The sequence below is a fragment of the Plecotus auritus genome (genome assembly GCF_963455305.1).
Source record: "Plecotus auritus genome assembly, chromosome: 5".
Lineage (NCBI taxonomy): Eukaryota > Metazoa > Chordata > Mammalia > Chiroptera > Vespertilionidae > Plecotus > Plecotus auritus.
This window is the reverse complement of record NC_137776.1, coordinates 14,836,025-14,862,378: the sequence shown is the minus strand read 5'-3', so window position 1 is coordinate 14,862,378 and position 26,354 is coordinate 14,836,025. Positions and strand designations below refer to the sequence as shown.

The 26,354-nt window shown below is 41.7% G+C and overlaps 1 protein-coding gene across 4 annotated transcripts; it reads right to left on the bottom strand.

Moving 5' to 3' along the window:
• Window positions 1–9,071: 9,071 nt before the first annotated feature.
• FASTKD2 (FAST kinase domains 2) lies at window positions 9,072–26,215 on the bottom strand. 4 transcript variants are annotated; one of them, XM_080668362.1, is made up of 12 exons: window positions 26,140–26,215; window positions 24,648–25,468; window positions 21,666–21,769; window positions 20,662–20,770; window positions 20,271–20,394; window positions 19,854–19,993; window positions 18,552–18,724; window positions 14,630–14,793; window positions 13,550–13,762; window positions 12,681–12,768; window positions 10,697–10,811; window positions 9,072–9,914 (listed from the first exon to the last, which is right to left on the bottom strand). In XM_080668362.1, exons 2-12 carry the CDS (start codon window positions 25,368–25,370, stop codon window positions 9,795–9,797), a joined length of 2,073 nt encoding a protein of 690 aa, XP_080524488.1. In that variant the 5' UTR covers window positions 25,371–25,468; window positions 26,140–26,215; the 3' UTR covers window positions 9,072–9,794. The 4 variants fall into 4 exon arrangements, with proteins under 4 accessions (XP_080524488.1, XP_080524490.1, XP_080524489.1 ...); XM_080668364.1 differs by having other exon boundaries at window positions 9,713–9,914; window positions 18,552–18,652; XM_080668363.1 differs by having other exon boundaries at window positions 9,713–9,914; window positions 26,036–26,155.
• Window positions 26,216–26,354: the final 139 nt, after the last annotated feature.

The following is a 26,354-nucleotide window of genomic DNA, read 5'->3' as shown; positions in this document are numbered from 1 at the left end:
AGAAGGTCTATCTGACCACCCTGTTATACAGATGAGGAAACCAAGATTCAGAGAAGTTAAGTGAGAGGTTTGAACCTGGGTCTCCTGATGCTCAGTCTGATGACCTTTTCTCTCTTTCCCTTTCCTCCCTAAAGTTCAAAATACAAAATAGAAAAAAAAGAGGAAGGGCCTTTCTCATCCATGATGAAATTCATTCAAAAGTGGGGAAAAATTTTCCCATGTATAATGTATTAGCACCTTTATCTCCTCACATAAAAATGAGAGAAAAATGGATGACATGTGTTTGAATATCACTTGCCTTCTGTTTGATTAGGATAAAGTTATGTGTCCATATATGGCTCTGGAATCAGATATGAAAGATTCAATAACTTGCTCAAAGTCCCATGGCTGGGAAGTCTGTCTGGGTTCCTTCATCTGTAAAATGGTCATAATAATACATACCTCTGAGTTGGAGTGTTTTATTTAATTAACCATTGAGAAAAATGCTTAAAAGACAGTGGCTATTATAATATTCTATATATATAAGAGCCTAAGCAACTGTTACGACTGAATGACTGGAATGACCTTTGACCAGTCACTATGATATGCACGGACCACCAGGGGGCAGATGCTCAGTGCAAGAGCTGCCCCCTGGTGGTCAGTGCATTCCTACAGCCAACCTCCTGTGGCCAGCTGGTGGCGGCGGTAGCTGTTCCTTCTGCACCTGGCAACCGTCACCTCCTCTCCTGACCCCACTGGGGCCTCCGGATGGGGAACCAGAGGTGGGTGGCAGAAGTGGCCAACCTCTCCCTGCTTCCTTCTTCCCCAGCTGGCAGGCCCCAATCGGCCCAGCCCTGATCGCCCTGATCACCAGCCAGGCCTAGGGACTCCACCCATGCAGGAATTCGTGCACCAGACCTCTAGTATTTTACATATTTGGGTTTGGGCTTAAAATAATTTCCTGGGAGACTCACCATATATTTGTTCCCCTAATGATGTCATTGTTCAAAATATTTTGTGCTCTTTTTTTTCTTTTGGCACTGCCTTCAGAACTAGTTTTTACATTTTAGGAAAAAATTATTCCTTTATGCCTATATTTTGGCCAAAAAGGGTGTAACTCGGTGTTATCAATGTCACCAAGGTTAGCTATGCAGCACTTTGTGTGCGAAAACCAGAGACAAATGATCGAGTTTTGCCAAGACTGAGGATATTTAAAAGAATTCGCTGGCTCAAGTGGAGGGGACACATTTTCTACTCGTTGGGTCAGGCCCAGAAACCTTGGGAAAGTCGTAGGTCACAGAACCGAACACTGTTCCCAAGTTGAGAAGACAGAAAACAGGGGTGTTAATGACGCAAGGTCAGCCCTGGGGAAGCCAGAATTTTCTGGAACTTTTGCGAGAGAAAGAATGCCCCTCAGGAACAATTACTAGTACATGTGGATTTTCATAAGCAGGAAAGATCACGGTAGTTCTGGTAATGATTAATTCTCATTTTGTGGGAGGGATAGGAGGAGAAGACTTGTGAGAGCCCTAAGCATCCGTGACCTCGAATGCAAAACAGCTTGTGGAAAACATAAGAAGAGCACCTGGACCACCACCCCCAACCTCGCTCCCAGCCCTTCCTTGCACAGGGTTCATTTATCCCCTCTTCCCTCCCTTTGCCCTTAAGCCACACACCCACAAACACACACACACACACACACACACACACACACACACACACACTTACAGAACAGACTCCCTGCCTCTGAACTTGTCAATCTAGGATTAGCATCTTGCCTGCAATGTACACCCCAAACATTTTCATTCCTCTTGTTGTTATTATTATAACCCTACCATTACCATGCTGGTTAATCGTGAATAAAACAATAAACAAAAAAACCTCCTTTCCCTCATGAGCATAAATAATTGCAGATGAATACATCTTGTGTGGGCCCCTCACCAAGTAACTCTATAAGCTAGTATAAGCAGTATTAGAGGGTGTTTTAATGCAAGAGATAACTTTTCTAATCATAACGCCTACTCCCATCGGATTCCACCCTCATCCTGAAGGTCCCACGAAGTCACCACAGGGAGTTTGCAGCACTTGCCTGCAGTGTATGGGAAAAGTTGTCCCTTCTCCTTGGTAATAACCCTAAAGTGAAAACGAGAAACCAAGCAGAAGAGGGCGGGGATGTTTCTCTAACCAGAAGTGTAAAGAGAAAAACACACACAGAGGATATAATTCTAGTGTGAGCCTCACTGCTGGGGGTAAAGGAGCCAGGACAGGAAATGCCAGGGTCCCTCTGAAAATATATTGTGCGTGTGAAAACCTTTTCACAGCAGTGAGCCCACCCCTCCTCACCCCGCAGAGATCTCTCAGGCATCTACGGGAGCATTTCGGGCCCCACTTGGCTATTGGAGTAGCCTCATTTCCAGGTCTTAAAAAGTCCATCTACTGGTCTCAAAGCACTCATCCCTCACCAGTTTAAGGTCCTTTTCTCCAGGCTCAGTCATGGGCAGCAGTCTCTTCTTTTGCTGTTTGTCCACCTTGTTCTTCTTGTCACTTTTCCAGCCCCACTCCCTGTGCTGCCTCTGGCCCCGCCAGGTCAGGATGGAGGGGAGGGACAAGGGAACAGGGGCAAGGTCTATTCACCGGCGACTTTGTATTCTGTGAAGACACCTTTTAGGTATTAGATGCGCAAATGCTGACTCCTTCTCGCGTGAAGGACATTAGAGGGTTTAGAGACACCCAACCACCCACCACCACCCCTTTCTACTGGCTGCACCTCTGACACCACAGTGTCTCTGCCCTGACCCCGGCCCCAGCCCTCCCGCCCACATACACACACTCACAATGCACCCCCAGGTTGCCTGAGAAGACCCCTCACAGCCTTCTTTTGGGGTTTTGGTAGGAGGACATCCTCTGGGGAGATGCCGTTCAGGACAGCTCAACCTGCCAACTTCTTCAGCATCCATTTACCACGGCAGACACTTGGGCATCCATGCCTCCCTCTCCTTAGCACGACCTGGAAGCCTGAAGCCCTTTCCCTGTGCTCTCTGCTCTTACGCTGCCATAGAAGCCGCTCCAGGCAGCCTCCTGCCTCTGGGCTCTTCCAGGCAAGAGTCAGGATCCTGCCTCCAGGCCCCCAGGGATCAAAGGGCTCACAACAAGCTCTCAAAAGACTTCTGAGTTGAGGTTTCTGAGTGTCACACAATGAATCCTGGTTCTACCTCACTGAGTGAACACTGAGTCCAAGTCAGGAGACACCCTCTCCCCAGGGATGTGGCCCATCCCCCTACACTTCCTCTCCATACACTGGGATCCCTGTATGGCAAGTGGCTCTAGCTCAGATTACAGATCATCTTTCTCTTGAGACTCTACCAGCCTTTTGCTTAACTAAAAATTTCAAGCATAACATCCTTCTCTGTCATCACTTTAGGCAACGTATGGAGATAAATTTATGGTATTATATCTATAGTACATTTAGCATGGAATTTTAAGGCTAATTTGAATATATAATTCTCACATATACAAGTTTGTACTCATATAAACAGTATTTCCACAGTACTCAAGTCAAAGATGGTCCTTGTATATATAGTAAAATTCATCTCTGATGAATTAAAGTTAATCCTGAAAACCTTGTCAACCACACATAATATATGGTACCCAATACATTCATAAATTCTTAGGAAATGGATGAGCAGGTGGATGGATGGATAGATGGAGGGATGAAATCTTTTTAAAGGACCAACTCCAGGAAGGGGGCATGGAATTAGATATGGACTTTGTTTCTTGTTCAATAGACTAGCTGTGACCTTGGGAAATGTCATTTAACCTCTTAGCGTCTCCATTTCCTCATCTGTAAATAGCTCAGAGCATCAGATGAGATCATCTTGGAGCGCTACCGCTACCTGTAGCAGGAAGGTGTCAGTGGGAGGGAGGCAGAGGCTCTGCCATTCTCTGCTGCCTTGAATAATTTCCATCTTTCTTTTACTACCTGCAAAATGGACATTGAAAGACTTCTCTCCCGCTTTCCTCAGAAGGCCATGTATATAGGGCATATCGGAGGGCCTTTGGTTTCAAGGCTTAGCAAACCCAACCAGCTGTACAACCCTGGTCCACACCAAAACCTCTGTGCTACAATTCTCTCAACCGCATAAAAGGAGGATGGTGGTCACTTTGGGGTGTTTGTGAGAACCAGATGTCTTAAAGTGGGACACTGCCTCGTACATAGATAACAGTACTCAGACTAGATCCAATTATTAAAGTCAAGTGTCCTGTGAGTTTCCAGGGGAAAATACCATGGGGTTACCTCTCCCTTTATTGCCTACATTCAGTCATTTCTGAATAAGCTTAGTTGCTATGGTTACCTTCCAAAGACACCACATTTGAAAATGTGTTGGGAGATGGGGATTGATGGCAGAAGGCTTTAGCGGAGGACACAAAGCAACTTCGGCAACGGAGACATTTAAATACATGTGAACTCTTTCCCTGGGAAACCAAAGTCACATTTTGCCTAAATGGAAATGAACTCAGGACACAGAGTTTCAGAAGTTCTGCTTTTGGCCAGCCTCCGTCCCCCATCACCAGGATCTCAAAGACAGGTAGATCTGGCCCCAAGTCAACTCCTGCGCATCTCAGCTTCCTGCCGCAGGAGGATCTGGCAGTCTGAAGGATGCTGGTTGCCAGACAGAATTCATCAGATTCACTTCCCAGATGCTATCGCTTCTGATGCCGAAAGAAAAATAGGTTGCCCAGAAACGGAGGTTGGAAAGGACGAGTGTAGCTGAGAAATGCACAGTGACACACAGAACAATAACGGGCTATTCTTGTTCAATTCATTAGCATATATATTTGAATATTCCAGGGGGTCTTACATCCCTCAAATCCCATACTCAGTCTCTGGAGGGGCTAGCACGGACATCGCAGGCTACCCTATCCCCCACAGCAGTTATAAATGGTATTCGATCTGTCAAAATCAGTCATGGCTCCAACAGCGAATGAGTAAGAGTTGGCTTGCACCCACTTCCTGGTTCCAACTGCAGCAAACCCAATACCCAATGGGGCCTCACGGGCAAGAGTATTTGTATACTCGGTCGTACTCAAAAGACTCTTTCTTCCTGATCACTTTTCCCCAGACATCCTGGGGAGCTCTCCTGCTCTTATTTGAAATTCAAACCAGGGGAAGTTACCTCTAAAAATACTGGTTCCCGCTTGCATTTTCACGATGAAGTAGCGCCACCTAGGGGACATTTGCATTAATTTCTCGCTATTTCCACTGTAAAATTCCTTTTCAAATATTGGAATGGTACCCCACCCCCCCCTCAAAAAACAACAACAACACACAACTACCTCCCTATACCTACATGAGAAAGGTTTAGGAGCTTCTCTGCACACACTTTTCAAGATTCAGCTCCAGACTTCCTTCAGCTGAAAATTCTGGTTGGTTAGCTTATTACACAGTGACTACTGTCAAGGGTTGTGGTTCACGTTTACAATCACCACGGAAATTTGCTTTATTATTATAAGAACTACCAACTATTAAACATCTACTACATAACAAGGCGCATATATTTACTTCCAATATACACAGTAGTCCTTCAAACTGGGTGTTAGCGTCCCATTTTACAGATGAAGAAACCAAAGCTCTGAAACTTACCCACGTTGAGATTTACCCATGATCTCGACGAGGGCTGTCAATAGATATAATATTTTCAGGACTCTGGATGCATATAGATAAACAGCATTCCACAGTGACAGAAAGCAGGTGGGTGGTTTCATGAGAACAAAGGGAAAGGCAAAGAGGGAGAAAACTTTTAGGGATGGTAGATTTGTTCATTATCTTGATTGTGGTGGTTTTCTTGTGTGTGTGTGTGTGTGTAAAACCTGTTAAAACTTATCAACTTGTATACTTTAAATCTATGTAGTTGTCAGTTATACTTCAATAAAGATATTTTAAGGGGGGGGGTAAAAGAGCATTTCAGAAGGGTCATATTAATTTATATTTCCAGCAGCATATGCAAGTGCCTGCTCATTACTCCTGTGTCAGCACTGTAATTCTTAAAAGGAAAAAAAAAAAAAACACTGCTAATTCAAAAGGCAAAAATATCTCATGTTTGAATGTGCACCTCTTTGATTACTAGTAGACTGAAATTTTTTCATGTTGCTCAGCTCTTTGCTCATTTGTCTTTTGTAATGTGTATTTCTTACCAAAGTATAGGAGCTCTTTATTTAGATATATAATAATTCGTGCAAGCGTAGGCCTTCCTTCCCCCAGCTGCCAGCACCGGCTTATCTCCGGCACCCGGGACCCGGACTTCCCTCCTCCGGCCCCGGCAGGCACCCGGAATGCCATCCGGAACGACACCTGATCTAATTAGTATGTTGCCCTGTGATTATTATAGATGTGTCATAGATATATCACCTATTTTCCCTTGACTTGATATTTATCTTTGTGTGTACTTGATGTAATTATAATGAAAATTGACATTTTAAAGAATTTCAAGAATTAAAAAAACAGCTAATCTTAATACTGCTCTAAACCTGTGTAAACAAACACAAAAGCTTATTAAAGTAAAAAAGATAGAATTAGAATACCTCAACATTTTTCTAATTTACAGAGAGCATGTAGCTTAGGGTCACCTCTGAGAGCCATAAAGGCTTAAATATATAGAACTGTGGTAGGCAGTTAGAGATCAGCAGGGCAAGGATGATGGGCCAGGTACAGAAAGGTCAGCAGGGCACAAAGCCCTAGGTGCCTAGCAATGGGCAAAACTAGAACAGACACCTTGACTCCAGGGTAACCTTGCCTCCCTAGCATATCCCTGGTCATGCGGTTTGGAGCCCCTGACCTTTCCTCCCTGAGAGAACATCTAGGCCTCCGCTGTATTTCAGCTACAGGCCCAGAGAGGCAGCAAAACCAGACAAGCAACTACATGGCTGACCTCAGGAACCACTGCATTGACTGGTCCTCTTTCCCTGGCACCCGCCCATCAGTGGGGATCACAATCCTGAAAGGACCAACCTGGAAAGCTGGTGAATAGTCTATTGAGATCCTCCCCTAACATCTTAGTCCTTAAAAGTGTGTAGGCTCTGGCTGGTGTGCTCAGTGGTTAGAACGGTGCCCCAAGCTTCGAAGGGTCTTGGGTTCGATAGCCAGTCAAGGGCATGTGCCAGGGTTGCAGGTTCGCTCCCTGTCCCCAGGTTGGGGCGCATGTGGGAGGCAACCAGTCAATGTGTCTCTCTCACATTCAGTGTTCCTTTCTCACTCTCTCTCCCTCCTTTCCTCCCTTCCACTCCTTCTGAAAAGCAATGGAAAATATATCTCCTGGTGAGGATTAACAACAAAAAGGCAGAATTAGACCAAAGAATCAAACTCTTCTGGTCACCTAATTTCTTTCCAAGGTTGACAGACTTAGTGTAAGACTACATCAGAAGCAAGCCACATACATAATTAATTGCTTTCATCTTCACCCTTTTGGTTGGTTAACAGTAAAATAGGCGGTTTCATCCTTATTAAAATGGACATAGTACTATATTTTGTGATTTCATCAAGAGCAGACAGAATTTGGGTTTATAAACTCCCACTTTTTGTTACTTATTGTGTCATTATGTGAGAAACAAGCCCATAAAATTAAAATCAAACTGGGTTGTGTGGTTTGGGATTTTTTTTTTTTTTGTCAATTGAATACCAGAAAAGGAGAATGTTTATATATTCTCCTGAAATGAGGAGTAAGTCCCTATTTATATTAATAATCCTGAAGAGACATATATTATTATTTACACTTTTTTCTTGACTCTGAACCTTGAGTCTCACAGGATTTTCTTAGACCACAAAGCAACGAAGAATGCTAATACTAACAATACCAGTAAAAGAATACTTTTTAATTGGCCACCCCAGTTGTTACAAATTCAGAAAAACTACTCGCCCAAAAGGTAGTTGCAAGTATTCATAAACTGGTCCAATCTTTTGAATATGAATCATATTAGCCGTTAGAAGAAAAAAATACTTAATGTTTAAAGAATGAATCTTCATTTCTTTAATAATTTTCAACTCTTGTTCTGAAGTTTGTAAGGGTTAAATCATTTGGCCACATACACAAAACCAGATGATACCCAGTCTGGAACCAGAATCCAGATTCCTTGAGACACAAGCTGAAGAGCAGCAGAGGATGAAATGACGTGGAAATCAATTATATGTGGCTGAGACTCCAGAAAAAGCAAATTCTTTGAGTTAGCTTCCTCATCCATAAAATGAGGGAGGTGGATTCAATGATGGCTAAACTTCCTTTCAGCACTAACCTTTTCTGAACGCAAGCTGGATACACTGATAAAACCTCTGACAGGGGCAGTCACCCTGCTGGAATATTTTTACTGGGGTTCCTGGACCATTTTTCTCAGAAGCCCGTGTCAGCTCAGGTTCCAACTCTAGCCCTGTCCTGTGTATCATTGGCAAATAATTTATCCTCATATTAGAGATGAGAAATCAAGGGACCTAAGAGCAGCTGCACCTCAAAGAGAATTCATTATTAAGATCATGAAAAGAGAATACATGTGACTACAGAGTAAGGTGTCCAGTAATTGCATGTCTGTACGTTTGGGTATCTTTGCCCAGCCAGGCTCATAGTAACAATACCATAGATTGGGTGGCTTATGAACGGCACAAATTTACTTCTACAGTCCTGGAGACTAGCAAGTCCAAGAGCAAGGTTCTGGCAGATTTGGTGTCTGGTGAGGGCCCCTTCCTAATTCACAGATGGTCATTTTCTCAGTGTCCTCACATGGCAGAAGCAAAGAGGGGACTCTCTGAGGTCTCTTTTAATCCAATTCATGAGGGCTCTACCCTCATGACCTAATCTTCTCCCAAAGCTGTATCTCCAAACACCATCACATTGGGGGTCAGGTTCCAACATATGAACTCTGGGGGAATATAACCATTTAGTTTTTCGTGTGGAGGTAATATAACACCAACTTACATGGCACTCAGGTTCCACAGGTGAAACTCACTGTATCCTCAGTGAGTCAAATGCTAGGTAAATAGGTGTCAGCAAACTTGAACGAATATTTCAGAAGAATGAACAAGCATAATTGAAAAGTAATCTGACTCACAACACAGTTCATATATATGTAATTTAAAAAACTTTACAAAGTAGTGGGAAGGGGAAAGAGGAAGACAGAGAAAGGAATGGCCTCAATAATGGCAAGAGTTAAGGGCTTACCACCCACAGCCTCTCCATTTTAATAAACTTGGACTCCTAGACATCTCTGTGTTATCTCACCTGTGCTTCTTAGTATGGCCCACAAACCACCTCTACCTAGAATGTGGCAAATGCAGTTGCCCGGTCCTCACTCATTTGTAACCTGTTACCTCATTCATTCTTACCATCTACCGAGAACCTGGTGGCCAATGCTTGAAATGTGGTCAATGTCTGAGCCCTCAGACAGTTGGAACAAGGGTCTAAATAAGCAGATCCAAACACAAGGACTGCCCACACCAACTTACCTGCAACCCATCACAACCAAGAAACCAGTTTTCAGTTCATCAAAGCTACCGAGAAACAGTGAAACATACAGCTCATGAATTTGTCAAATATATGGGCACTAGAGGGAATAGTTATGGTTGGAAAAAGTACCCTCTGAAATTTTCCCAGCATTTTCTAAAATACCAGTAACATTTCTTCTATTCTTAAAATTAATTATAACAGTGAACTGAAAGAACTTTTTGTTATGGTGAGCAATCAAATGAATGCCACTGACAGTTGAATTGCAGTCTTTATTAAAGCTATTTTACAAATTTATGTCTGTCTCCTAATACGAAAAGGTTGTTTTTTACTTTAACATGTGCTTTGAAAATTAACATCAGCGGTAGGAGGATTTTCAGTTGAATAGATATGAGACTTCAAAAATGTGACCGCCTCCTTCATCTCTAGTTTCTCCATCTCCCAATTGTTGACCTTACGAAGAAAGAGGAAAATAATCGGTTTGCAAGAAAATGATGCCACATAAAATAAAAGCTACTTTCTTGATCCAAACATAGTAAAGTAACATCAAGCCAACTGCTTTTTAAAAACAAATGTTATCTTATACATACTCACATTTTAAAGGCTTAGTAAGACTGTGCTAGGGTTGAAGAAAGTGCTAAGCTGAAAATTATAAAAACTTTAAAGGTCTTCTAAAGGGTGCAAAAATTCCCTTCTAGGGATACTCTTCCCTAGAATATATATAATAGCCAAAATGAAAAAAAAGTCTTAAATAGTAGCCCACTAAGAGAAGGGGCCATCCTAACCTCAGTATCCATATATAATCCATTTTTGGATACTTAAGTATTATAATGAAGATTAGAATGTTTGCATTTCATATTGTGTGCAGGACCAATGAGTGGCATTTAGATAGATCCCAACATTAACATAAATATAACTTTATTCGTCAAGTTCTTGCCCCATACATCTGGAGAGGCTGTTCAACAAAAGCTATGGTACTCAGAACCAAAATGAAGCACAAGAGGGAAGAAGAACCATCCCCTTATAACCATCCAACTTTCATGGTGACAAACATCCTACAACAGCCGCACACTGGCCCGTGAAGACAAAACGTTAACAAAAAGGAGTAAAGTTCACCAAATGTAGCACTTACAAAAACCCTAGTAAGTGATAGTAATCACCTAAGGAGAAGCCAAACCAATCATTAGAATGGACATCAGTAACTAAAGAACACATCATCTGCGCTTTTTTCTTACCAAGATCACATAAAAACCCATTACTTTCAAATGCCGTATTTTCATTGCAAGGAATCCTCTGGGGTGGGTTAAATCCAAACAGTAAGTAGATCTAGGAACACACAGTACAGCTACTCTGAAAATGAAAATACACAATATGAGAGTACTTACTAATGAGATTACCAGGTACAATCCTGCTGTATTCCTGCTCTTTGGAGATTTCAAAGCTGAGCTCCCCACTGACCCTCACCATTCCCTACTGTCTTAGTCCGCCACTTTCTTGTTACTGGGCCTCTGCAGATAATCCAGTATATGAAGGCTACATTAACAACCAAAAACTTATAAAAATGCTTTAGACAAAGTTACTCCTCAATCATCTTTAAGGGTGGTTACATTCCTAATAAGGAAAAATTTCAAATATCAAAGCACCCATTTTAAGACTAATCTCTGACCTAAAGATAATTATTTACGCTACTAGAAGTACTGATGTAAATAATACCAAATGGTAAAGCTCCGAGAGAGGGTGAGAGAGAGAGAGAGAGAGAGAATTTAAAAACCAGAATGGGGAGGCCAAATACAAAGAAGAAAAAACTAAAAGAAAGGCAAGACTGTTAAAAACATAAAATCCATATGTGTAACAAAAATGTGGAACGTGGAATTTGATTTTTTCATTGCTCTTGGCCTTTGGCAAAAAGAAAAGACATTTGTATCCCTACTGTCTTCTGGCTGTTATCTGACATAACAAATCAGAGAAAAATATTTATATTTTTAAAGGAATGCTCAAATTCCTCAATTCTTCTCATACCTTAGGCTGAGAGCTCCTATGTTATAATGTTATGCCTGAACAATAGAGTACTTAAAAAAGAAAAATAACTTTCTAACAAGATCAGAGAGAAAGTCTTTGGTTGAGAGGAGATGGGCAACATGCATAGGGAAGACAGCAGCTGAAAAAGATGCCCAAGGAATAAGCTAGATGGATGCAGAAATGGGTAAGAGTTGTATGTGAATCCTTACAAATGTTTTTCTGTACCTCTCCCTACCATATTTATGAGCATGTCCTACAAAGCAATATGGGATATAAGTTCTATGGGGTCGGGATCCATGTCTGACTCATGTTTGTGTGCCCCACAGGGCCCAGCAGACCTTTCCACAAAGGCTGACTGAGCAAGGCCGTGCGCAGCACCATCTCATCATCTACTGAAACAGGCAGGACATTCTCTGAGGATGTAGCATCACGTTTCTCCCGGAGACACCTACTGGTAGTGTGTGGGTCAAGGAAACAACTTAGGATTAACTCCGATATGGTCTGACCCACATACAGTATAGCTTAATAAAGAAGCTAGTTTCTCTACCTTTATAAAGGTCTTCGTGGTAGAGCAAAATATTTATTGGGTATTTGATTTTTTTAGAGGCCTTAACTCTTTTTATTTTTTTTATTATTTTTTTTTTTATTCAAATATATTTTATTGATATTTCACAGAGAGGAAGGGAGAGGGATAGAGAGCTAGAAACATCGATGAGAGAGAAACATCGATCAGCTGCCTCCTGCACACCCCCCACTGGGGATGTGCCCGCAACCAAGGTACATGCCCTTGACCGGAATCGAACCCGGGACCCTTCAGTCCACAGGTCGACGCTCTATCCACTGAGCCAAACCGGTTTTGGCTCTTAACTCTTTTTAATCACTATTGCATTATCTTGTCAAAAGTTCACACTGCACTGATAGTTTCAATCTCATTAACACTGTTTTCTTGAACTGTTTAGCTTTAAAACTTAATTTTTAAAAATTGCCTATTTCACTAAATGGCCCGACTCCAGTGCACAGTTGAAGGCCACAGTGCCCACACTTAAGGCCTGAGGAGATTAGCAGTTGAGAAGTCCCTTGGTGCATTACAAGCTCCATACAAATATAAGGTCTTAGGATTGCTACTAATATTTAACAGGAAGTCTTTGAGAATTAAGATTTAAAATCAGAAAGCTGGGCATATGAACAGATGTAAGCAACCTTTGAATATCTGTAGCAGAAGTTACTACATTCGCATCAGAAAGTGGAAGCACTTCACTCCTGTTAGAATCCATTCTGATTTCAAAATCTGAAAGAAAAGAATTGATAATTTTTCAAACATTGCTCAAAGTGATTTTCTGTTTCAAAACGTACCTTACTACTACCAACGATGATAAAGGCAGCAGCTAAAATACAGGGTATTCCAAAAAAATGTGATGACACTTTAACAGCTGATAGCTCAATTTTGAAAATGAAATGTATTTTAATAAAACTGCCTTTATAATTATTCAAAGTGTGTGTATACATTTTTGGGGGACACCCTATATAATGAGCTTACCATGTGCCAGACACTGGTCTGGACTTTACAAGTGCAATCTCATTTAATCACCACTGGAATCCTAAGAACTGAGCCAATTATTATTGCCATTTTACACACTGGGAAAGGGAGACTGGTAAGTGCCTGAAATCAGAGCACCAGTGAGGAGCAGAGTGAGAAACCCAACCCAGGCGTCCAGCTCCAGAGCCAGAGCTGTACTACAGTAAATTGCCATGGTCAACTCCTAGTCAGAAAGGAAGAAAAATAGCCCGGCTGATGTGGCTCAATGGTTGAGCGTTGACCCATGAACCAGGAGGTCCCTGGTTCGATTCCCAGTCATAGCACATGCCAGGTTGCAGGCTCGATCCCCAGTAGGGGGTATAGAGGAGTCAGTCAATCAATGTTCTCTCATTGATGTTTCTATTTCTCTATCCCTCTCCCTTCCTCTCTCTCTAAAAAAAAAAAAAAATCAATAAAAACATATTTTTAAAAAGAGAGAAAGAATGGAAAATAAACAAAATAAAGTAGATGTAAATCATATCAAGTCTCATACCGATATAATGATTATGTGGCAACTGTACATTTTCCAAGAAGTACCCCTCTCCCAGGAGGCTGCTCAGCACCTCGGCCACCTTTGCATTTGGATACAATGGTGCAGGCGGCAGCGATGGCAGTACTAAGTCTAAGGCCTTGTGACAAGGAACATCATCAAGTTTCAGACAGGCAGCCAAAATCTGAAGCTTGTAAGCATTCCTCTCCTTGTTATCTAAAAGAAGAGAGAAAATATGTATGTAAGAAAAAATATTAATGCCACAATTAAGAACCCGTCTTAATGCACCCACATTTCGTATCAGGAAGAACCTATGCTCCCTATTTCCACAGTGTCCAGATCAATACCCTGTATTTCATAATGTTTTAAGGTTTAAAATATCTTTCAAGGTGATTTAATCTAAAATCTTCATTAAAGAGATGAACAAATGCTAAGACACCTCATGATTAACTAAGGCAAAGCTGACAGTAGGATCCAGGTCTCCTGGGTTCCAGGCTGTTACCCGCACATTAAGTTGCTTGAAAAATCTAAACACGGTGTTCCTTCTTCTCAATTCAATGCTGCAATTTTATAACATTGTTTTTAGAAGAATGTAAACTTCTCCCTCCTCAGACACATCAAATTTTGTACACCTGACCTGATATTGCTTTTCTGCGTTCCATATTAAAGACCAAAAGTCAATAATTAATTTGCTCCTAGAGTACCTCTTTGGTAACTATTTCGTTTCTTGATCTAACAGCCTGTGCCTCGATCACCAGCCATGAAAGACAAGGTGTTCAGAGCTGCAGAGTTGACTTAATTTGGCTTCAGAGGTGACACGCAAGGGGGAGGAAGTGCAAACACCTCTGCTCAAGGCATAAAGAACGTGAGCCTTTGCATAGCTGCATGAAGTGCAAATAAAGGCACAATGATGTGTTTCTCATTCTTGCCTTCTACATGACCTCTGACTTCACCACTGCTGGTCCTTTCCTCAGCAGCATCTGCTCTGCACATTCTAACCTGCGCCTACTAAGACCCCACTCAGAGTCACAGGCAGCTAGGAGAACTGCCGCAGTTTAGTCACCATGGGCACTGACACCCTACCTGACTTCAGCAGCTCATCGATGATGTCCTTCTGGAGAAGCTGGTTAATGGGAGCCAAGGGAAAATGGTTCATCAAGCAGAACGAACACACAGCATTCAGCAGGTTTTCAGAAGAGATGTGGTGGAGATAACCAGTCAGAGCAGCGCCCATAGCATCCAGGAACCTTCAGGGCAACAAAGAAAAGTCAGCTTTCAAAGATAAAGAGAAGACAAGGTCATGGTAGAGCTGGTGAGGCACCACAGGACCAATGGCTTTAAGGAGTCCAAAGAAAGAAGACGAGGAAATCAGGACTGAAATAAGTATTCACATATCTTTCAGCTCAGGTGGCTATCTCATAATAAATACATATGCTCAATAAATGTTAGCTACCACTATGCCTTGCATAGGGCAAATAAATGGTTTCTAGGCTTTAACTCATTTAATTCTTATTAAGACGCTATAGGGTTGATATTATTATTATCATTATTCTCACAATAAAGATGAGCATACAGGCTCAGAGAGGTTGAGTAACTTCTCCAAGAACACACAGCCAGGAAGCAGCAGAAATAGCATTGAAACACAGGTTGTCAGGCTCCAGAAACTTTTAATCATTATGCTAGATTTTTATCATGAGTATGTCCATAAGGCCTGGAACACCACTGCTGTTTTATAAACAACTAGAGGCCTGGTGCACAAAATTTGTGCACTGGGGGGTGAGGTGACCCTCAGCCCAGCCTGCACCCTCTCCAATCTGGGACCCCTTGGGGGATGTCTGACTGCCAGTTTGGGCCCAATCCCACACCGGCAGTTGGACATCCCTCTCACAATCCGGGACTGTTGGCTCCTAACCGCTCACCTGCCTGCCTTCCTGAGTGCCCCTAACTGCTTCTGCCTGCCAGCCTAATCACCCCCTAACCGCTCCCCTGCCAGCCTGATTAACACCTAACTGCTCCCCTGCTGGCCCAATTGCCCCCAACTGCCCTCCCCTGCTGGCCTGGTTGCCCCCAACTGCCCTCCCCTGCCGGCCCGATCGCCCCCAACTGCCCTCCCCTGCTGGCCTGGTTGCCCCCAACTGCCCTTCTCTGCTGGCCTGATCTTGCCCCCAACTGCCCTCTCCTGCCAACCTGATCTCACCCCCAATTGCCCTCTCCTGCCGGCCTGATCTCACCCCCAACTGCCCTCCCCTGCTGGCCTGATGGCCCCCAACTGCCCTTCCCTGCAAGCGTGGTCCCCCCCCAACTGCCCTCTCCTGCCAGCCTAATGGCCTCCAACTGCTCTCCCCTGCAGGCCTGGTCCCCCCCAACTACCTTCCCTTGCCGGCCTGATCTACCCCCAACGGCCCTCCCCTGCCAGCCTGATCTCTCCCCCAACTGCTCTCCCCTGCCGACCTGATCACCCCCAACTGCCCTCCTCTGCTGGCCTGATCTCACCCTCAACTGCCCTCCCCTGCCAGCCTGATCTCGCTCCTAACTGCCCTCCCCTGCAGGCCTGATCTCACCCCCAACTGCCCTCCTCTGCTGGCCAATTTGCTTCTGATTGGTAAGTTTCTATGCCAGTCAGCATCAAAAGCTCCACCTCCTAGGTAGCCATTGGTTCCTCACAGTTGACCCAAATTTGGTTCTGATTGGTCAGTTTCTATGCCAGTCAGTGTCTCTGGGCCTATCAATGGGGCCTGATCAGAAAGGTGGGGCTGATCAGCAGCCCCAGTGGAGGCCTGGAGAGAAATGGAGGCGCAGCTGCTGACCAGGCCCAGAGCTAAAGAGAGAGGCAAGTGCTAATCAACAGATCAGACGCTGCTTCTCTCTTCAGGCCTCTCTCTGGGCCTGATTAGCAGCCCCCTCAGTAGTCAGTGCTGGGTCACCATGCCTGCAGCCATAGCAGTCAGTGCTGGGTCACCACGGCAACCCAGCGCTGACTGCAGGACTGACTTCCAGTTGGTTGTGCCTCCCGGTCATTGTGAAACCAGGGTTTTTATATATTAGGATTAATATTCTCTAGCTATCAATAATTCTTAGTTAAAAAAACAACAACACATGTCCTAACCAGTTTGGCTCAGTGGATAGAGTGTCAGCCTGTGGACTGAAGGGTCCCAGGTTCGATTCTGGTCAAGGGCATGTACCTTGGTTGCGGGCACATTCCCAGTAGGGGGTGTGCATGAGGCAGCTGATCAATGTTTCTCTCTCATCGATGTTTCTATCTCTCTATCCCTCTCCCTTCCTCTCTGTAAAAAATCAATACAATATATAAAAAAAAAACAACAAAAAAAACAAGCCTAATCCTATCATCTAGTAAAACAAAACAGTTAAACACAAAGAGAGGAAAAGTCAAAATCAGGGAAGGCCACTTGTCCAGGGTGACACTGCTAATAAACAGCACAAACCCTTTGAAGCAGGTCTGTCTGACTCTTAGGGCAAAAGCTATGTATCATATGCAAGACAAACATGAAGTACCTGCAAAGGACTGTGGTAGTGCACAGGACGGAAAGTAGATGTATAGCTTTGGGACAAGGAGATTGTCAATACTTAAAAAAGACAGGAAATGGGAAGGGCATGCGAAACTGAGCAAAGAAATGGTCTCGAGACCTGAAAGTGCACGTTACTGGGGCCATAGTAAGTAACCAGTGAGGCCAAAGCACAGAGAAGTGATTCTTACTTACAGGGGCAAGTATGCCCTTGTGAGGATATAAAGGAAAATGTTTGAGATCAACTAGGAGGTCTATGGGAAGGAACAAATGGGCGAGGGAGGAAGCGAAGGAGGAAGGCAGAGGCAGGCTAAGTAGGACTTCAGAGTTACAATGGGATGGGGACAATGTAACAGGTCCTAGAGACTCCTCACTTATTAACTGATAACTGACTGAATTGCAGTCTGCAGCAAGAAAGGCTTTAACTCAAGGCTCTAGTCATCACAGGGCTGCAGATGACTAAGTCTAAAGCCTGAGTGGTAATCACCTCTCCAGTCTCAACCCACCCCTTATGCTTCAGCAACACCAAACTACTAGTTGTTCTCTGCACGTGCTTTGCTGTGTCTTTCCTCCCTGACTTGAATACAAAGTCGCTCTACTCGGAATGTGCTTCTCCATTTATCTTCCCTCCCATCTATCCATCTTTTAGGATCTGCACAGGTACCATCTCCTCAGGCAGCACTACTTGGCATCCACCTCGACCCTCCACTTTGCCAGGCTAGCTTCCTGGCACATCCCTCCTCTATGTCCATATATCCTGTATAAAACTCTATCACTCCAATTTCATGCTATATTTAACCGCTGAGTTATATGTCTACCTTACCAATTACACAGAATCGTCCGGTAAAAAGAACTGTGTCTTATTCATCTTTGTCCTTAACCCAAGTGCTTGGCACTCACTGACTAAATGAACAAATAAACTTAGATGAGGACAGGCGGAGAATGAGTCAAGCATAATGGTACTCAATTAAGTACATACAGTTTTTTATATGTTAGTCACACCTCAATAAAGTGGTTTTATAAAATCACTTCATATGGTGGTTGGTAAATAGTAAATAACTGACAAAAAGAAAAATAGAATGAGCCAACTTGGCAGAATAATTGACCATAAGACACCTGTGGGACCTACAGTGACCATACGCAATCCATAGGAGTCTGGATTCAGGAACACACAAATGATCAGAGATGCAAATCTGGTGACATACAGACCAACCACGAGGAGAAGAAACCAAGGGACCGAAAATACAGTTTGAATGTTAAATGCTTTCTCCCTCAGGTTTCAGACCCAGGAAGATACTCTGGATGTAACACAACTTCTTTCCCAGAGGCCAGCACATAAGTAAAATGATTCTTGTACAACATGTAGACATACAATGTGTTAAGCCAAATTACCTACCACTTTCCTACCTAATTCATCTCTTCTAGTCAACTGTAAGTATGTTATGTGGCAATAAGAAAAGTACAAAAGGACAAGTACATACTCTCGGGCTGGGCCTCCATGGAGGTGATTCAGAGAGGAGTACACGTGAAGAATAGACACAACGCTTTTCATGGTCAGGAAGGCCCGTTCATCCACCACTTTCTTCATAAATAAATCCATCAGACCAGTGTGTCGAAAGGCAAGGTTTTCAAATAAAATGAGGACAAAAAGAACCTTAAAAAAGATTGAATTGAGGAAGAACACTTTAATAATTCCAGTATGCTAGTAGTAATTTCTTTAGATCTCAAAAAATTTAAACAGTAATAGAACTGTCCTGATCAAGAGAATATTCCCTAAAAAGGAACAATTATCTTTTCCTCACAAAATCTGTTGCAGTTAATTTTGAGTCAGGCATTAAGTTAATGAGCAACCTCCTTTTATAAACAGAACACCAGAGTATACAATGGTTTCCATTTCATTTAAAAATAAGTCCTATCCTACAGGCTTTTCATACAACAGGCCTGAAAACGACTTTAAATATATACGTTTTGTGAAGTTTTTCAAGTGACCAATTTTGATCTGCTCCCCTTCCAAACCTAGACACTTCCTAGATTCTAACATATAAGAGATAACTCAGAAATTTCTGTATTCAATCTGAATTTCTAGAAATGAGATGAAATGATTACATTAACACTTCCAGTTCATTCCTCCTTTCCCTCCTGGTCTTTCTCATGATCAGTACTTCTCTTTCTAAAATCAATTTCTATGGCAAACTCAGTATTTATCTTACCCTCCAAAGTAAATTGAACCTATTGATCTAATGGTTACCATGGCTTAATTGCAAAAAAAAAAAAGAAGTTTTTACTGGCTGCTTCATTCATGTTTGTATTACTAACACAGCCCCTGAATTTAAAGGCCCTTATTCTGGAGGAAATAAGCAAACATTCCATAAATAGAAAATAGAAATGATCATTAAGTAATGACATTTTATTCTTCAAAAAACGTAAGCCTGTCACATCGCCCAGATTTATTATTCTAAATATAAAAAAAGAAAAAGACAGAATTAATCCTAATTATCCAAAGCACCATGCAACCTTTTGAATGGCAAATAGAAGAGCAAACATTGAACAATATAATTTTTATTTCAGATAGAAAAACAGTCAAACGATTGAGTGGTACATTAACAGGTAACTCCCAGACAGAAATGATAAGGAGCTAATTTTTCAAAAGTCAGTTTAGCACTGGAATATTTTGGTATCTTAACTGCTATAAAGCTGATAGAGAAATACCTAGAATGCTAAATGAATTAATATGCTTCTTGAATTTGTTTCTGAGGCTTATTCTAACCTATTAATATACTTACTTGTTTCAACTTCCAGACATCAAAAGTTGTAACCACATAATCTGCTATCCCCTTGAAAAGATCTAAATTACGGTATCGGAGGTCTCTGCAAGACTGCAATATGGTGATCAATACTTTCAAAGGACATCCATTGATATTATCTTTAAAAATGAGTTAAAAAAACAAACAAAAATTACCAGGTAGTTTGTAATATAAGACCTAAGAGACTCTACATTTATATTTTTGTTTCTGTTTAAAAAATATAGTACTGTATTTTGTAAAAACAAACAAAACTGCAGGCAAAAATAAAATTTAGATGTAACCATATCATCAGATATGTTTTATTTGTAATAGCAAAGTTCTTAAAACAAACAAAACAAATATAGTCCAGAACAGTAGGTCAGAGGTTAAAAATCATGAAAGAAAAGTTTCCCTTACCTATGACCACCTTACTGCATTCATCCAGAAGTGTATCAGAACGGTGATCCATGGCAGCTAGGACCTCAAACATGCGCTGGCTATTCAAAACAGAAAATCTGTCTAATTCCCTCAAAGCTTTCATCTAAAGAAAAACAAGATTTAATTTATCATTTGTGATAAAATAAACTTTTGTTTTTAAATAAAAAGGATAAAGTTTGAGCAAAATGACTCATTAGACATATAGTTAATATACAGATAAATATAAACCTACTTCTTTTATTTTATTTTAACAGAGTTAAACACAAAAGCATAACCATGTCCTCCCAAAAATTGACTGTAGGAAGTGACAGCAGATCCAAGAAATCTTTTTAAAATCTCATCCACCAGAAAAAATTCAGACGGTCTTTACCTCCAGTTTCCTTTTAAGAGAAATTGGTGCATCTTTTCCAATACTTTTCATCACAGCTTGTAATGTGAAGACACGTTCTATTTTCCAAATTTGTTGGTCAACTAGTATCCTGTAACCAAACAGAATAAATGCCACAGACCTAGAATCTTTTTTTTTTTATATATATTTTATTGATTTTTTACAGAGAGGAAGAGAGAAGGATAGAAAGTTAGAAACATCGATGAGAGAGAGACATCGATCAGCTGCCTCCTGCACGCCCCCTACTGGGGATGTGCCAGCAACCCAGGTACATGCCCTTGACCGGAATCAAACCTGGGACCTTTCAGTCCGCAGGCCGACGCTCTATCCACTGAGCCAAACCGGTTAGGGCCAGACCTAGAATCTTAAAAGTCATTTGGTCCAGCTCCTACTACTAGGCAAGAAATATGAAGCCCACAGACATGCTCTACCTGCCGAAGATAGTGTGAGTAGTTACTGAAAGATCCAGGACCCGTCTAGCACTGTTTCCTCTCATATTATTCTGCTATCTTTATGAATGAACAAATCCATCAGATTATTGTAAGGCACCCCAAGGCATAGTCAATGAAAACAGGGTTTAAGCATTATTTTCACCGGCTTATAACATTGTATCAGTTGCATCAATTTGATAAATTATAAAACTCAAGCTCCTTTTCAAGCCAGGCCAGTGTCATGTAACCTCCACACAGTGCCCAAATAACCACAATGAACGGAATACCTGTCAGTTCTCTCCCAGCCCACATCAGTACTAAATGTTAAACTCAGATTTCAAAGCTGCTTATACCTTTATTCCTGTGGAGCCTCACAGCATTATTTCCACCTTTACCTGATCCATAGTGAGAATTTCAAGTTTAATAAGGTATTAAAACTACCATCAAAGTTTTCCCCAAACAAACAGAAAAAGCAGCTCAGCTTTCATCTTGGTTTTTTATTTGAGATATTAAAAAAAACAAAGATTGACACATGAAGAAACATAGAGTTCTCACCGCAATCCTGATCGAAGAACATCCACATTCTTGCATGGCTCCATTGCTTCTAAAATAACTGACAAAACTGAAAGACATTTCTCATCACACTCATTGATACGTTCCTATTGAAATATAAGTACAAAAACATTACAGTTGATGAGCCCAGAGTAGATTATTGCACCCATGCAAAACCACTGAACTAATGCTTTCAATTAAGGATTAAATATGAAACCAATAATTCACATGGAGTCAGTCCTCAAAAAACACCATCTTTAGGAATAAAATGGGGTCCGTAGTGAGTTTTCCAAATACCCAATTCACACTCTTTTATTCATCAAAACTTCTTTACATTTACTATTATCAATGAAAATCCATTATTGATTACTCTGCTTCTGAAACACCTTTTAACAAACATTATTTTTACCTCCTTCTAGGATTCAAGGTCATCAAGCTCTTGTAATATAAGAGCTACTAGGGTATAGAGGGCATTTTGACCATCCCTAAAGAACCTGTGTCCTTATAATTTCCCTGAATCTTTTCCTGGGTATCAAACTAACTGCAGTTGGTAATCTTCTGATCCACATCACCTGTCACATTTTATCAGTATTATCTGGTCTCAAGAGGAGCCCCAGGCCCCAGATCCTTCTTTCAGGACCCTTGGGTTTGGTATTACTTTAGATCCCAGAAATGGCAGTGAGCATAATTTGGAAAATGAATAGTAACACAGCTTACCTAGTGCTCTACAATTTAATCATAACTAATCTAAACACCTTATAAGAGAACATCAAGAACATTTAGGCTGAAAGAAGTACACGTGGAAGGAAAAAAATGGTCTCATTACCATGGGAGGGTTTCCATAACAATTTACAACATGTCATCAATATTTCAATATTTACTGTGAAAGGAAAGACCACTTGGCCATGTGTTTGAAGGACCCATTCATTGATGACATACTGTCCCTTCATCTCTAGATGAAGTGTCTTTACAACATTCCAACAGTCCAGTGAGACACGATCGTACGTACAAATATCCAGTGCTCACTGATGCAGATGCTATGCTGATGTGAATGCCTGTCTGAAATCTAGTAAGAGCATCACTGACCAGGTAAAGTGACTTACTATAATCACTTTAAAATAGGAACACAGCCTACCAAATAAACTGGAGAGTCTGTGGTTTAAACACACACACACAATAAAAATTAGTACTTGGTTGAGGACATACAGAAATCACAGTAATGTAAAAAGTTAAAATTAAAAACTCTCATATACCTATAAACCCAATTCTTGAATTCTATAGTGTGTCAGATCATCCTCAGGAAATTTCTGTCTTTTTAAAAATTATTTAATTGTAATCACTGAGTTTAGAAGTCTGAGACGCCCACTCTCAAAAGACAAATGATTACTTTAATAAGCTATCCTTCCCTCATAACATCTGGCATTTCAGTGACATCAAATAGGATAGACTCCCTTGTTTGAAACAAAAAGTGGCTCCCCCACCTAATTTCATCCTTCTTCCAATCCATTCTCCACTCATACAGTGATCTAAAATACAAATTTGAGCATGCCAACCCTTTGCTTAAAATTCTTCAATGGATCCTCACTGCCTACAGATTAAATCCAAACTTCTTAGACATAAAAGGCTCTTTATGATTCCCCCTTTTTGCCAGCCTCATGTCTTACCACTCCTCCTAAGCCCTCCTCCATGACCACCACATACACAATTTCCTCCCCACTCCCTCAAACACACCCCCCAGAATTCCGTACTTCAGCCATACTGAACTACTTTCAGCTCCCAAACTTGCCAAACTTGTGCTCTGGGATGAACATGCAGTCTTCTCTCATTGAAAAACCATCCCGTTCACTATCAATCTCTCACAAACTGCTGTGCATTCCATGGATTCAGCTTAGACATAACCTCTAATTGAGCTTGAATTCTAGTTCTACAATGGACTAGGTAGGTGTTTGTTCATTCATTCTGGACAAATTTATCAAGTACCTACAAATAGTGATATTATCAGATACATGACTTTGGGAAAGTGTTTTAACCTAAGCCTAAATTTCCTAATCATTGGTAAGATGAGAGTAACAATACCTATTTTAAAAGGCTACACTGAAGATCACATGCAGCAATTCTGTTTTCAAACGTATCTCTCCCGCAAACACTAATCCTGTATCCTTCTCCCCATCTCCTCTCCCCATCATGAAGGCCTTCTCCTGACTAGAATGGAAGCCCATTATACTCTCATAAGGCTCTATACTTTTGTTTCATTGTACTGTAAGTTCTTTGTAGCCATTATTTTGTTCACAATTAAATCCCCTTGTGCTCAGTACAATGCCTGTAACACAATTAATATATGACTCGAATGTTGGTTATTTTTGTGATTGCCCACAAAATATCCATATTCCCTCCAGATTGTAAGGGTAGGAATCATGTCTTCTCTATCTTTATATCCCTAGAGACAAGTTCAGTAACTGATGCATAGTTGACACCCAATATCTACTGCATCAAAGACACCCAATATCTACTGCATAAGAGAATCCACTAGCTGTGTGACTTTAGTCACCTTCCTTAACATCACTCAGTCTGTTTCCTCATCTGCAAAACTAAGGTAACATTCACTTTACGAAGCTGTTAAGAGGATTGAATATAATTATATAAGTATGAGATGTAGGTATACCCTTTTCCCTTCAACTACCCAACCTTCCTTGCATATTTTTTTCTCTCCTCATTTTATCTTATTAATCACTATTATTCAACTCTGAAGAAGAAAAAGGGGGCAAGCTTTCATAAATTTCATAGCAAAAGGGAAGACAGACCTAGCTAATTTAAGGACTCTAAATCGTATATACAGAAACAAATAAAAAGGCACCTACCATTCCTCGGATAGTCTATTTCCCTCCAATATTCCAAGATGTGTCAAGACTACACCTCTATTTCCCTTCATTCATGCAAGATATACAAACCGAGTAAAAGGATGTTTAAGTCTCCTTTTGATTTTACCTGAACCACCCGCAGCAGACTCTGAACCAACAGAGTGTTCTGAGGAATGCCAAGCTTCACTATAGCGTAAAGACTGAACAGCAGGTGGTCACAGTACATGATCTTGGCTTCTGCCATCATGTGTTCACACAGCTGGGTAAATGCAGGGTGGTTAAACATCAGTTGTTTTTCAAAGCGTCTCTGGTCATCAGACATCCTTTTGGCAATTGTCCACATTGCTGAGAAATAGTTACTACTAGGAAATGTAGGTGCGTTTGAAAATTTATCTAACACGTCACTCAGGGAATTGCCCTGAGACAGTATTTTTAAGTTGACAGGGGTTGGTTTTGTCTCCTTGGTGAGAATGTCTTCATTAGAGGCCTCAAGATGAAAGTTTATTTTCTTCAATCCGTCATCAGAGACAGGAGACTGTTCTGAGTCAAAGGACAGCCTTCTAGGACAGAATAATCTTTTGACTGTAAGGGCTGTCACAGGGCTTATGCCCTTTGTTTGAAAGACGTCATCTCTTGATTTAAAAATCGAGGCATCCTGAAAGAGATATCTAATAGATGATTGTATTTTATTATCAAAGTCGTTTAAGAGATGGTTTCTTGGGTTCCGGTTTGAATAAACAATTTTGGGTCGGCAAAACCCCAAAGCGTTCAGCCTCACAGTTCTGCTTGTTGGAGATGAAGTACTGAATTGCCGGAGATTCCATAAAAAGGAACCTGCTCTGTTATTCATTTTGCTATCCACTGCGACACTTGCCAAAGGCTCAAAAGTTGTCAATATGCTACAAACATCGCTTCTATCAGTGAAAGAGAGCACATGCTGTTGCTTTCCTGTAGAGAAGGGGTTATGAAAGGAATAAAAATTAAAGCACAGCTCTTACTTAAATGAAACGCATTTCACAGAGACTAAAGCGGAGACCTACGGAGACATGAAAGATTTACACTAAAACGGTCAACTCTTTTTCCAATACGTGCCTCCTCCATCTCTACCCAACGTGTAGTCTCAGAGGAGCCAGGTTACTTCAGAAGTACTCTATGTATAACTGAGGTTTTTGGGTTTTTTTTTAAGTGAAGTGGATTTCCGATGGAAAGTGTCCCCAAAAGCTCCCTCTGCAGGAACGGATATGTTCCCATTACCTTGGCGATGTCTTCGTTAAACTTAAGGTTTAACGCCGATCCATACTTTTTAACAAGAGGAGTTAGAAACGGCCGAACCTGGACTATTAAGAACAAGGCTTTGAACCAAGGAGAACGGCTCCGGAGACAAAGCAGCAAACTAAATTGATGTTCACATGTGGCCTGAGTGCGGGCGGGAGAGACACCGGCCAGCCTCCCAGGTTTCAGAACCAGAGACAGGAGCCCGTCCTTGCGGAAGTAGGCCTCCCAGTATTCACCCACCTCCTAAACTGCACGCCCGGGAAATCCTGAGACCTGTCTCGGAAAAGCGCAAGTGGAAAGTGTAGCCCCGCCAACTGGTCCTCCTGTGTGCGTCCTCCACTCACCTTAGACCTGAACCTCTTCGCTACATTCAGAAACGGCCAAACTGCACGCCCACGAACTGCTTATCTCGCGAGATTTGACGGGTCCTTCTGAGGTCCAAAAGTGTTCGCTCGCAGCGATTTGCCCTAGAGAAAAGAAAGCCTACCAAAGGAAATGACTAGTGTTCTTAGCTTCAATGATAGGAATGGGAAACATCGCAAAGCTTTTATAGGCTATG